The sequence below is a fragment of the Bidens hawaiensis genome, unplaced genomic scaffold (genome assembly GCF_021521415.1).
Source record: "Bidens hawaiensis isolate Kalapana, Puna unplaced genomic scaffold, B.hawaiensis_p1.1 tig00025800_1, whole genome shotgun sequence".
Classification (NCBI taxonomy): Eukaryota; Viridiplantae; Streptophyta; class Magnoliopsida; order Asterales; family Asteraceae; genus Bidens; species Bidens hawaiensis.
Genome location: NW_027494141.1, coordinates 200936 through 211801, shown reverse-complemented (window position 1 = coordinate 211801; position 10866 = coordinate 200936). Strand labels below are relative to the sequence as shown.

The window sequence follows — 10866 nt, the reverse complement described above, 5'->3', positions numbered from 1 at the left end:
TCTCGCGAGCTCAAGGCTGAAATGATGAGTTGTACTGAAGTGTTATCCTCGGTTATAATGTATACGGGCTCAGATACTTGGTTGTGGAAAGACGGTTCGGGTAATGAAGATATCTTCACAGTTAAAAGCTTATATGGGAGCTCGATAACGAAACACACCCGGTGGTCGAGACAAACTTCTGGTTGAACTTGGTACCAATCAAGGTTAATTGTTTCATATGGAGATTATTTATTGATAGAATATCTAAAAAAGGCATTATTAATTAGAGGTGTAAACGTGGGATATGAAATTTGTGTTCTTTGTGGTTTACTCTCCGAATCATCGGAACATTTAATGTTACATTGTGGTGTGGCCAAACGGATATGGTTAATAATCCATAGCTGGGTTAGGGTATCGGTCTTACCTGACTTTGATTCGGTAAAGGAGGTACTGGATTATCCGATTAAACTCAAAAGGAAAAAGGATGAATGCATGTTAATACAAGCTATCTATATGGTGACATTTTGGTTGATTTGGAGACGAGGAATGACAAAACCTTCAAAAATATACCAATATTAGTGGACAAGGTGGCGATGGATATCAAAGAAACCTCTTTCTTATGGGTCGTGAATCGGAGTCGAAGATCAAGTGTCGATTGGGAAGATTGGTGCATGTTCAATTTTGTTAACTTTCCTTTGTAATTGTTTGGTTGTTTTGCTTTTTTCTTCTTATTCTTGTTGTCTCTTTGTTTGTATAGGCTCTTGCAACTTACAAGTTGCCCTTTTTCGATTTTTATAATATTGGCCTTTCAAAAAAAAATATGATTTGAATGACGCATGTAAGTTGTTACAACGTTGGATCTAAACCACTGCAACTATGTGTCTATTTCATTAAGACAATGTGCCCAAATTTTCATGTCTTGTCATGTTCTGAATGTAGGCTATGATGAACAGTTGATTTGAATGGCGGGTTCAAACTGTTGGAAATACTGGTTTTAACTCATCACAACCTTTATGCTATTAGACCATGTGTAGTTAAAACTGTTCATGTAGAGTGTCGACACATGGTGTTTCACAGTTAACAATTTAGAGTTTCAAAAAAGGTGATGTAGTAGTAAAAAATTTTACAATCATTACTCGATGAGTAGAAATTAAATTAAATATAAATAACATAAATATTTGATTGGTTAAAGTTTGTGGAAAAAAAAACCTTATTGGTAGAAGGAATAAAGGTGATAGCGTTTCATAGAAAATGTTAAGGCAAAAAAAAAGTAGCCTAAGACTCTCCCGGGACGGTGTAGGTGGCGTTGAGAACGACAATTACACATGCTTTTACAACTCTATGTTTAACTTGCGGATATGGCTCCCCGTTGTAATGATTTTTGATTACTTGAATAGTATTCCTTCACTGCCGCTAAAACTATATATGCTTCGTTAAACGGACTTCAATTTCACCGCTAAATAAAGAAATGATATTTTTTTAATACTCCCAATTTTCGGCAGTTGGTAAATAACACTCTCAAATTTCACCTTGTTTGTTTTTATCACTCCATCGTTAAGTGAAGGCTTATGCCATTAGTGGAGACGCTGGCGTGACTTTTTATTTATTTAATTTTTTTAAATAAGTCAAATGAGGTGTCATGCCTACTGGGATTCGGCCGGAAAAGCTCACATGTCGCCGGATTTAACAAAACACCCATGCCGTCTTGTTTACCAAACTACCGCCCTTAACAACCACATTTACCACCGTCTTCCATTGTCATTCTAACGAGATCTAAACTTGGAACCATCACCGTCACTGTCGTTACATTGTGGAAAAAACGTGTCATAGCAAAACTCTAATTGTTCATCCATCTAGACCCGCCATGGCACCGCTGTTCAGTCTCGCAGGACCCACCGTTAGGTGCTACTATACTGTGGGTTGTCGTCGCCGTTTTACGACTAAAACCACAGTCTGGTTGCCACCCACGATGCTTGCCGGGAAATCAAGTGCGGCGGCTAAAACCAAGTGCCACCACCTCCTGTTTATCGTTGGCGAGTTTCAACAGTGAGACAACTGATTGGATGGTTGATGAAAGTGTTGTGCTTGTACCGTTTTCAATTCGAATGGAGTAGAGCAACCAGACTTCCATTGAGCATAGGAGTGCGACCCGACACTGTAAGGTTAAAGGAGAGAGTGCATAAATGGAGGTAGTGGTAAATAAGGATGGTGGCAGTGAAGTGGTGGCAGTGATGTCTGGCAGTGGTGGTTGTGGGGGAAGGTTGGAGGGTGGAGAAGATGATGGCTTAAATAAGGTATAAAAGATAAAAAAAAAGTAAATTTCCAAGTAAGCATGAAAACTCGTCAAACTTGCATATATATATATATATATATATATATATATATATATATATATATATATATATATATATATATATATATATTTTTTTTAAAGTCACCTCAGCGTCTTCACTAGCGGCATTAGCCTTCAGTTAACGAGGGAGTGATAAAAACAAATATAGGGTGTAAGTTGTGAGTAGTGAGAGACAAAGTTAAAGTTGAAAGTGTTATCTATCAATAAGCGAAAATTAGGAGTGTTAAAAACCAATATCATAATAAAAAAACAAACCCATTACAATAACCAAACATCTCACGTTCACCAACACTATACCTTTGCTTAAGAGAGAGAAAGTAATCATTTTGCATTTTGTTGGATGATTTTTTTAACTATTCTCGATGCCCGAGTAACTTATAGAGACGAGATGTCAACCGTCTATATTATTTTTGACGTTAAAGGTCTATCTCATCCAAGAACATTATTAAAAAGGAAAATGATCACCACTGTACGATTGAGTCAGGTTTCAAACCTACAACCTCAAAACCTCAAGTCTTAACAATCATCACATACCACTAAACCAAGCCAGAAGACCAATTACATACTAGGCGATTTTTATAATCATGAAATTGTAATCAATCAGATCACTAACTGCAGAGGGTAAAAGTTGAATTACCGTTAGTTGGTGTACCTAACTGAGTATATTATTGGGATGATCTTTCTATCAATAGTTATTAAATAGAAACTTTTAATAGAATTATTTATTCAATAAGATTAGGAGTGGAACAATCTAAAAAAGAAGACCCTATTTTGATAAATATTTTTTCTCGTACCCTACAAAACTCATTAACAATGAGACATTTATTAGATAAAAATGAGTTACAGGACTTTCCACACACAAGCTTAGCTTCTTGGTACTTTCTTGAGTGTGAAAATAACCCAACCATAATTCGTTAGTATAAGTATCAATTCATCGATTCATACCACCAGACTCCACACTACCTACGCGATGCTACATTCTATTAATGTAAAATAATAAAAATAATAAGAATAAGAATATTATTATTATTATTATTATTATTATTATTATACGTTAAACTATGAAAAACATTCGATTTAAAATTATAAATAACTCATATGTCTAACATATGCCCTTAAGAGCATGTAAAATAAAACATTTTGGTTAATCATTAAACATATCGACGAAGAAAAAATTTATAATTCATATTTGTAACAACTAAATGAATGAGAAATATTTATACCAAAGAGTTTGTAACCCATGAATCTAGGTGTTTGTTAAGGTGAACTAGTGAAGTCTCTTGTAAATAATGAGAGTTCAAGTTCTACGATAGAGAAAAAATCTGTGTAATAGTTTGTTGTCGAAAATAAAAGAATGAGACATATTCTTCATTATTATTATTATTATTATTATTATTCGAATACAATATAGGCATTCTATTCGAAAGAAAAGGGTTATAAATAAATACAATATAGGCATTCTATGTATGTATTTAAAACAAATAAAATCTATATACGTTTTGGAGTTTTGTGATTACTTGGTAGATTGGAGATTGAGATTGAGATTGACATTGATCCATTGAATCGATTATAAGGGTTTGTAGTGATTGATTGATTTATTGAATTATGTGAACGAGGGTTTGAATGTTTTGATTGAGTTGGGAGCGATTGGGATATTTGTAGAAAAGTTTTGGTACTAAAAAAATGGATTAAACGAATCAAAACAACGGAGACGGAGCGAGAGGTGGATTGTGGGGAAGTGTGAGGTGTGGTTGTGGTGGATGGATTTGACATCGGAGAGTGATTTTTCGTTGGATGTTAAGAGTTGGTGGTGTGGTGGGATTGAGTTAGGGTTTGGATGTTAAGATCCGTGTTTCTTCATTGACGTCATCCGTGTTTTGGATAGAACAACAAGAAAATTTTTCCGTTCTCTTTACGATATGAATCAGTTACCTAAAGGGCCGACGAAGAACCAGGTGCAGTCTTCACGTGATTTCAACCCAGAAACATCTATTTTTACTCGAGTCACGACCACGACTCCTACTGTACGAACCGATGTCGTAAACCCCGGAAGTTTTACTTTAGGTGGTTCAACAACTCGGGGACATTTCACTTCATTAACAGATGCTACTCCAGTAGACACTGATCGTTACACCAACGGGTCCTACTCATACTGATCTGGGGCATGTTACAGCCCCAGGAGGTTTTAATTTGGGAGATCTGGAACGAATTATGAGAGAAGCCCACCAAACTCACTCAGAGTTAGGCCTGGAAGAAGATTCTGGTGATTCTAATCCAAGAAGAGCTCGCCATCACAGCTCCAAATCCGAAGGACTTTTGTCCCCAGACGAATGGCTTCGTATCCAACAAGACAATTTGAAAGCAGAATATGAACGTAGAGTGCGGAATGAGCGTTTTCACGGCCGTACCCTGACGTATGATGACCCTCCCGGGAGATCTATTTCTCCTCCCATAAGGGGAAGTCACATTCAGTACAGTCAGCCACCAGAGCAGAATATGGGAGAGATCCGGATGTTACGTCCTCGTCCCCGCATAGATATGCGGGTACCATCTTATGAGGACGAACTGGATGGATACGATTCAACTTATCGTCCGGAAGGTAGTTATTACAGCGGGGATAGCCGTCTCCCTTCATATGGAGGGGCTAGTTACCCGCGCCCAGTCGTCCGTCAGGCGGAATACTACAGTAATGCTGAGCATGATTTTTCTAAGCCATATCGTCCGGAATCCTTTGCTGAAAAGTCAATGTTTATTTCGAGCATCGCGACAGCTCCATTCCCAATAAATGCAAAGATCCCAACGTCTGTTGGAACGTATAACGGAATGACAGACCCCAACGATCATTTTCTGAGATTTGTGGCAGTCGGAGGAGTCAGTGGTTGGACTCTTCCATACTGGTGCCACATGTTTGCATTAACATTCACGAGAGCTGCTCGAAAATGGCTTGAAAAATTGTCGGGCGGGCAGATTAAAAGTTGAAACAATTTTGTAGCATAATTTTACCAGCATTTTATTCAACAAAAGAAACATACCCGTGACCCCTCAGAAATATTGGATGTTACAAAGTGAAATAATGAGTCTATTGAAGACTTTATTACTCGTTTTAATAACGAGAGCCTTAACATTGGCGGGGCTAGCGAGGATATGTTTAGGGGAGAATTTCGAAAGAATGTTCATAGTGATGCTTTGATCCGCACTCTCACAGGAAGAGACGGAATGCCCGAATCTTAAGACGAAATCATGAAAGCAGCAAAGTTGTTTGCAAGAACCAAGAAAACTCTGGGTTCCAGTAGTCAAAAGAAATTACCAAGGGTCGAGTTCCAAACTCCGAGACCAAATAGGCAAGCCAAAGAAACAATCTGGTTGAGGCTACAGTCAACTTCGGAATCACCAAAGCAATTTGATGCAAGGTCATTAATCGGACATAAGGGCAAGCATAATTTTTCAGCTCGGTCCTCAAATAGTTGGACCCCATTATCGAAGACTCCCTCAAAAATCCTCACCACTGAGAATTTGACCTTCAGAAAGCCTCAACCAATACCGAGGAAGTCGTTCCTCGATAACAAAAAGCATTGCTCATATCATAATGATATTGAACACAACACGAATGACTGTGTGGCCCTTAGAAATGAAATTGAAGCAGCTGTTAAAAATGGCAAACTCGAACATTTGGCCAAAACCGGACTGGCAAACCTCCCGCAAGGGACAGCCAGGGCACAGCTAAAAGGCAAGTTAAAGACTTGAACGTCCACATGATTTAGGGTGGACACTTGGTTAGAGGAAAAAGGAGGGAATACTTAGATGAGGAATGGAAAAATGAGCCTGTGATTTTTCCTCGAATTAGAGGAGGACCGTGTAATAAGAACCCGTTGATAATCACTGCTCTTTTCGGTCACTACCGATCGCAATATGTGTTCTTTGACACCGGCAGTACGTCTGACATCATGTACGAACAATGTTTTGAACAGTTAGATGAGGAAGACAAAAAAAGATTAAAACCAATTCATGCCTTCGTTTCTGGTTTTGGAGGCGAGATAATGCACCCGTGAGGGGTGATATTGTTTCCTGTAACACTCAGCGACGGAGTTCATTCAAGGACTGAGGAAGTTGAATTTTTGGTCCTACCAGCAACTTCTAAACATGATATCATTCTGGGACGAGAGGCGATTGGTGATTTCAACGCTCACCCGTCCACAGCCCACGGTGCAGAAGGAGTCCCAACTCGCACCGGTGTGGCGATAATTCATGTCAACTGACACTGCTTTGCAACCGATAGTTCAAGACCTAGCAAGGTCCCAAGACATGCTCAAAGGACCGAACCAGAGAAATGGGTTTTGAACAAGAAATTCCTTGACCAAACAGTTACAATTGGACCCGCTATTTCAGAAATAGTGAGGACCTTTTTGAAGCAACTATTAACCAAAAACGTGGACATCTTCGCCTGGCAGCCCGCGGACATGACTGGTGTTCAGCGGAGCATTGCTGAACATAAGTTAAGGGTAAACCCGATGTTTACCCCAATTGTCCAGAAAAAGCGGAAGATGGGCCCAGAACAAACAAAGGCCATGAACGAGCAAGTGCAAGATCTTCTTCACGCCGGGATCATCCGGGAGAGCAAATATCAGACATGGGTAGCTAATCCGGTCATCGTTCCAAAGAGCAACAGAACATGGTGGATGTGTATTGATTTTAAAGACCTAAACAAAGCTTGCCCAAAAGATTGTTACCCATTACCTGTGATTGACTTCAAGGTAGACGTTGTAGCCCCATTCAAATTTAAATGTTTCCTTGATGCCTACAAAGGCTATCACCAAATCCGCATGGAGGCGGGTGATGAGGATAAAATAGCATTCCGAACCGATCAAGGCACCTTTTTGTTTTAAAATGATGCCTTTCGGGTTAAAAAACGCGGGTGCCACATATCAGCGGTTGATGGATCAAGCCTTCCAAGGTCAGATAAGTCGAAACCTGGAAGTTTATATGGATGATTTAGTGATCAAAAGCATCGAAGAAGATCAAATGTTAAGAGATATTGAAGAGACCTTCAAACATTGAGAAGCATCAACATGAAGCTGAACCCGGCTAAGTGTTCGTTTGGGATGGAAGAGGGAAAGTTTCTTGGAGTCATAGTGACGGATGCAGGCTTCAAAGCCAACCCTGACAAAGTTCAGGCTATAGCCCGCATGCCTTCCCCTTCTTCCCTCAAAGAGGTCCAGACGCTTAACGGAAGACTTGTGGCGTTAAATCATTTCTTAGAAATTGCCTCAAGAAGACACATTTCAAGTGGACCACGGAACCTGAAAAAGCATTCTTAGAGGTTAAGAAATGCTTAATGGAGTTGCCTACTCTAACAGCGCCATATGCGGGTGAACCTCTGACCCTGTATTTATCTGCCTCTGATATTGCCATCAGGGTTGTGCTACTGACAGATAGAAAAAATGTCCAAACGCCAATTTACTATGTCAGTAGAACATTGTCAGACCCGGAGACCAGATATTCGATGTTACAAAAACTTGTCTTAGCATTGGTCTATGCAGCCCGACAGCTCCGTAGATATTTTCAGGGACATCCCATAAACGTTCTGACGGGGTACAAGCTCAAGAATGTGTTGAGTAAACCGGAATTGTCCGGACGATTAGCAAAATGGGCCATCGAGTTGGGTGAACATGCAATCGAATATAAGCCCAGACCAGCAATCAAGGGACAGGTGCTTGCGGACTTCATCACCGACGTCCCGCAGCACAAAGAGAAAGAATGCTTGATTGAACAACAACCCCAAGCACCTCCGGAACAAGGACAAGTCTGGTCATTGTTCACGGACGGAGCTTCTAGCAGTGAAGGATCTGTTGCAGGCCTCAGGCTAGTTAACCCTGAAGGCCATGAGTTCACATATGCCATAAAGTTAGACTTCAAAAGCACCAACAACGAGGCAGAATATGAAGCCTTTTTGGCAGGCCTGCGGATAGCTAAAAATCTTGGGGTGAAACATTTGGAAGCACGGGTGGATTCCATGCTGATTGCGGGACAGATAAACGGAACGTATGAAGCAAAAAAAGACATTATGGCTTCTTATCTCTCGCAAGCAAAGGACTTAATCCAACAATTCTCCTCCTTCAATATTTTCCATATCAAGAGGAGCGAGAACAAGTCTGCGGATGCTCTTAGCAATCTAGCTTCGAAAAATTTCGAAAACTTTGCTAAAGATATCCGTGTCGAAGTCCTGGACCACCCGTCCGTTCCTCAAAATCAAGTTTTGGTAATTCTAACGGGCGTCGAATCATGGATGACACCGATCAGGGCTTATTTATCATCCGGAGCTCTTCCGGCAGAAAAAGCTGAAGCCCGGAATATTAAGCACAAGACTTTGAATTACCAATTGAATGATGGCGTGTTATACCAGAGATCATTTCTAGGACCACTGTTGTATTGTGTAGATGTAGAAGATGCGAATTATCTAATACGAGAAATTCATGAGGGCATTTGTAGCTTGCACGTGGGTCCTAGAATGACGGTTGCAAAGATCATGAACGCGGGGTATTATTGGCCCGGCATGCACTAGGACGCTGTGCAAGAAATCAGAAAGTATGATTCTTGCCAGCGTCATGCCCCCAATACCTTGTGTCCCAAAAATGAACTAATTCCGGTAACATCCGCATGGCCGTTCCAGAAGTGGGCTTTTAACATTATGGGACCATTCCCAGAAGCCCCTGGACGAGCCAAATTCTTGATTGTGGCCATTGAATACTTTACCAAATGGGTGGAAGCCAAACCAGTTGCATTAATAACGGCATCAAGTAAAATTCCTGTGGGAATTCATCATTTGCTGGTTTGGTCTTCCGCAGGAATTGGTAAATGACAATGGGACCCAATTTGCTGATAGCGGATTACAGGAATGGTTGAAAGAACTTCAAGTCATTCAAAATTTTACATATGTTGCTCATCCGCAAGCAAACGGTCAGGTTGAAAGAACCAACTGAACTATCAAGGAAGGAATTAAGGCAAGGTTAGGAAGCAAGCGGGCGGGCTGGGTGGACGAATTGCCTCATGTACTTTGGGCCTTTCGAATCCAAAGGCATTCTAGCAATTCCGAGACGCCGTTTAGTTTAACTTATGGCACTAAGGCCATGATCCCAGCTGAAATCGGGATTCCATCTGCAAGAGTTTTGTTAATTGATGATAATGATTACGAACTCCGGATGAATCTTGATTTACTCTAAGAAAGAAGAGAACTAGCATCAATCCGCGAACACAATTATAAACGACAGCTTCAGAAGTATTACAACTCGCAGGTCCAGAAATGTGAATTCGACGCAAGAGATTTTGTCTTCCCTAATAATAAGGCTTCCGGCCAGGAGCCTCCGGGCAAGTTGGCCCTAACTTGGGAAGACCCTTATAAGATAAAACAGGTTTTATCTAAGGGTGCTTACAAGTTAGAGAAGTTGGATGGGACTGAGATCCCTCGAATTGGAATGTGGCGCTGTTAAAAAAATGCTACATATAACAACTTCATTTATCTTTACTTTAGCCTGCGTGGCTAAATAGACTAGCACAAGTTGTATAATTTCAAAGTTTTGTAATACGGCTTATGCCTGATTTATGGAAACTTCATGTTAGTCTCATGACATTTTGATTTGTAATCTTATATTGACAAAAATGAAGGTCCGGAAAAACACTTATACTATTATACATAAAACAAAGTGTACCAGAGAAAAAAGGCTTCTTATTTATCGATCAAAAAAGATTACAAAAGATAATGACAAAGAAGATACATATATACATTTACGGAGCAACATTTTCGCTTCCCGCATTATCGTCATCCGCCTGATCTTGATCGTCTTCATATAGATCAACAAGATCCTTTAGCTACTCAATGGCATCTTCCTTATCGGCGAGCTCGGATATCTGCTCTGAAATCGAAAACTTCAGAGTATCATAAGTTTTCGTCTTCTCAATAAGTATCGCAGCAGTATCCTTGCCATGAAGAATAAACTCTTCCAGAACTCTGCCTTCAGAGGCGAAGTTGTAGCCTTCTTGAAACCCTAGTTGGCGTCCGGCCTGCTTGGAGGCACCCAAAAGCACCGCAACGCAATCACCAAGATCATCGCTGTTGCGAACTTGCGTGATAACCTGTTAAGGAAAAATTAAAACGTAAGCAATTGTGATCAAAATAACTGCTTCCAAGAGAACAAAAATATATGTACCTAAGGAATGCCTTTTCAGAAGCCACTTCTTGTCCGCCTCTGCCCGCAGCAGTCTCATTTTATGGCCGGCGCATTCCAAAGCTTGCTCCCGGCTTTTGGCGGAAAGGTCGGACAAACGTTTGTCCTTAGCTGCTGAGTCAGCTTGAAGAGTTTTTATCAAATCAGCCTGTTCATCCATTTGCTTCTGGAGAATGTTCTTTGCTTCCTCAGCAACAAGGCGGTTGGCCTTTTCAGTTTCATAAGCTTGGAAGTTCTCTTTAGCCTCAGTAAGGGCTCCGAGAGCTTCCTTCTTGGCGTCAAGCAATTTAAGCTCCAGGTCATCCCATTCTTCGT

At 40.4% G+C, this 10866-nt stretch overlaps 1 protein-coding gene across 1 annotated transcript; it reads left to right on the top strand.

Moving 5' to 3' along the window:
• The first annotated feature begins 8393 nt into the window (after positions 1-8393).
• LOC143572317 (uncharacterized) lies at positions 8394-8891 on the top strand. Its single transcript, XM_077057508.1, has one exon. The coding sequence runs from the start codon at positions 8394-8396 to the stop codon at positions 8889-8891; it is 498 nt and encodes a 165-aa protein (XP_076913623.1).
• The last annotated feature ends 1975 nt before the right edge of the window (positions 8892-10866 follow it).

Bases quoted from the DNA above. Each gene is read 5' to 3' on its own strand.
- LOC143572317 (XM_077057508.1), top strand. From the start codon at position 8,394: ATGGCTTCTTATCTCTCGCAAGCAAAGGACTTAATCCAACAATTCTCC.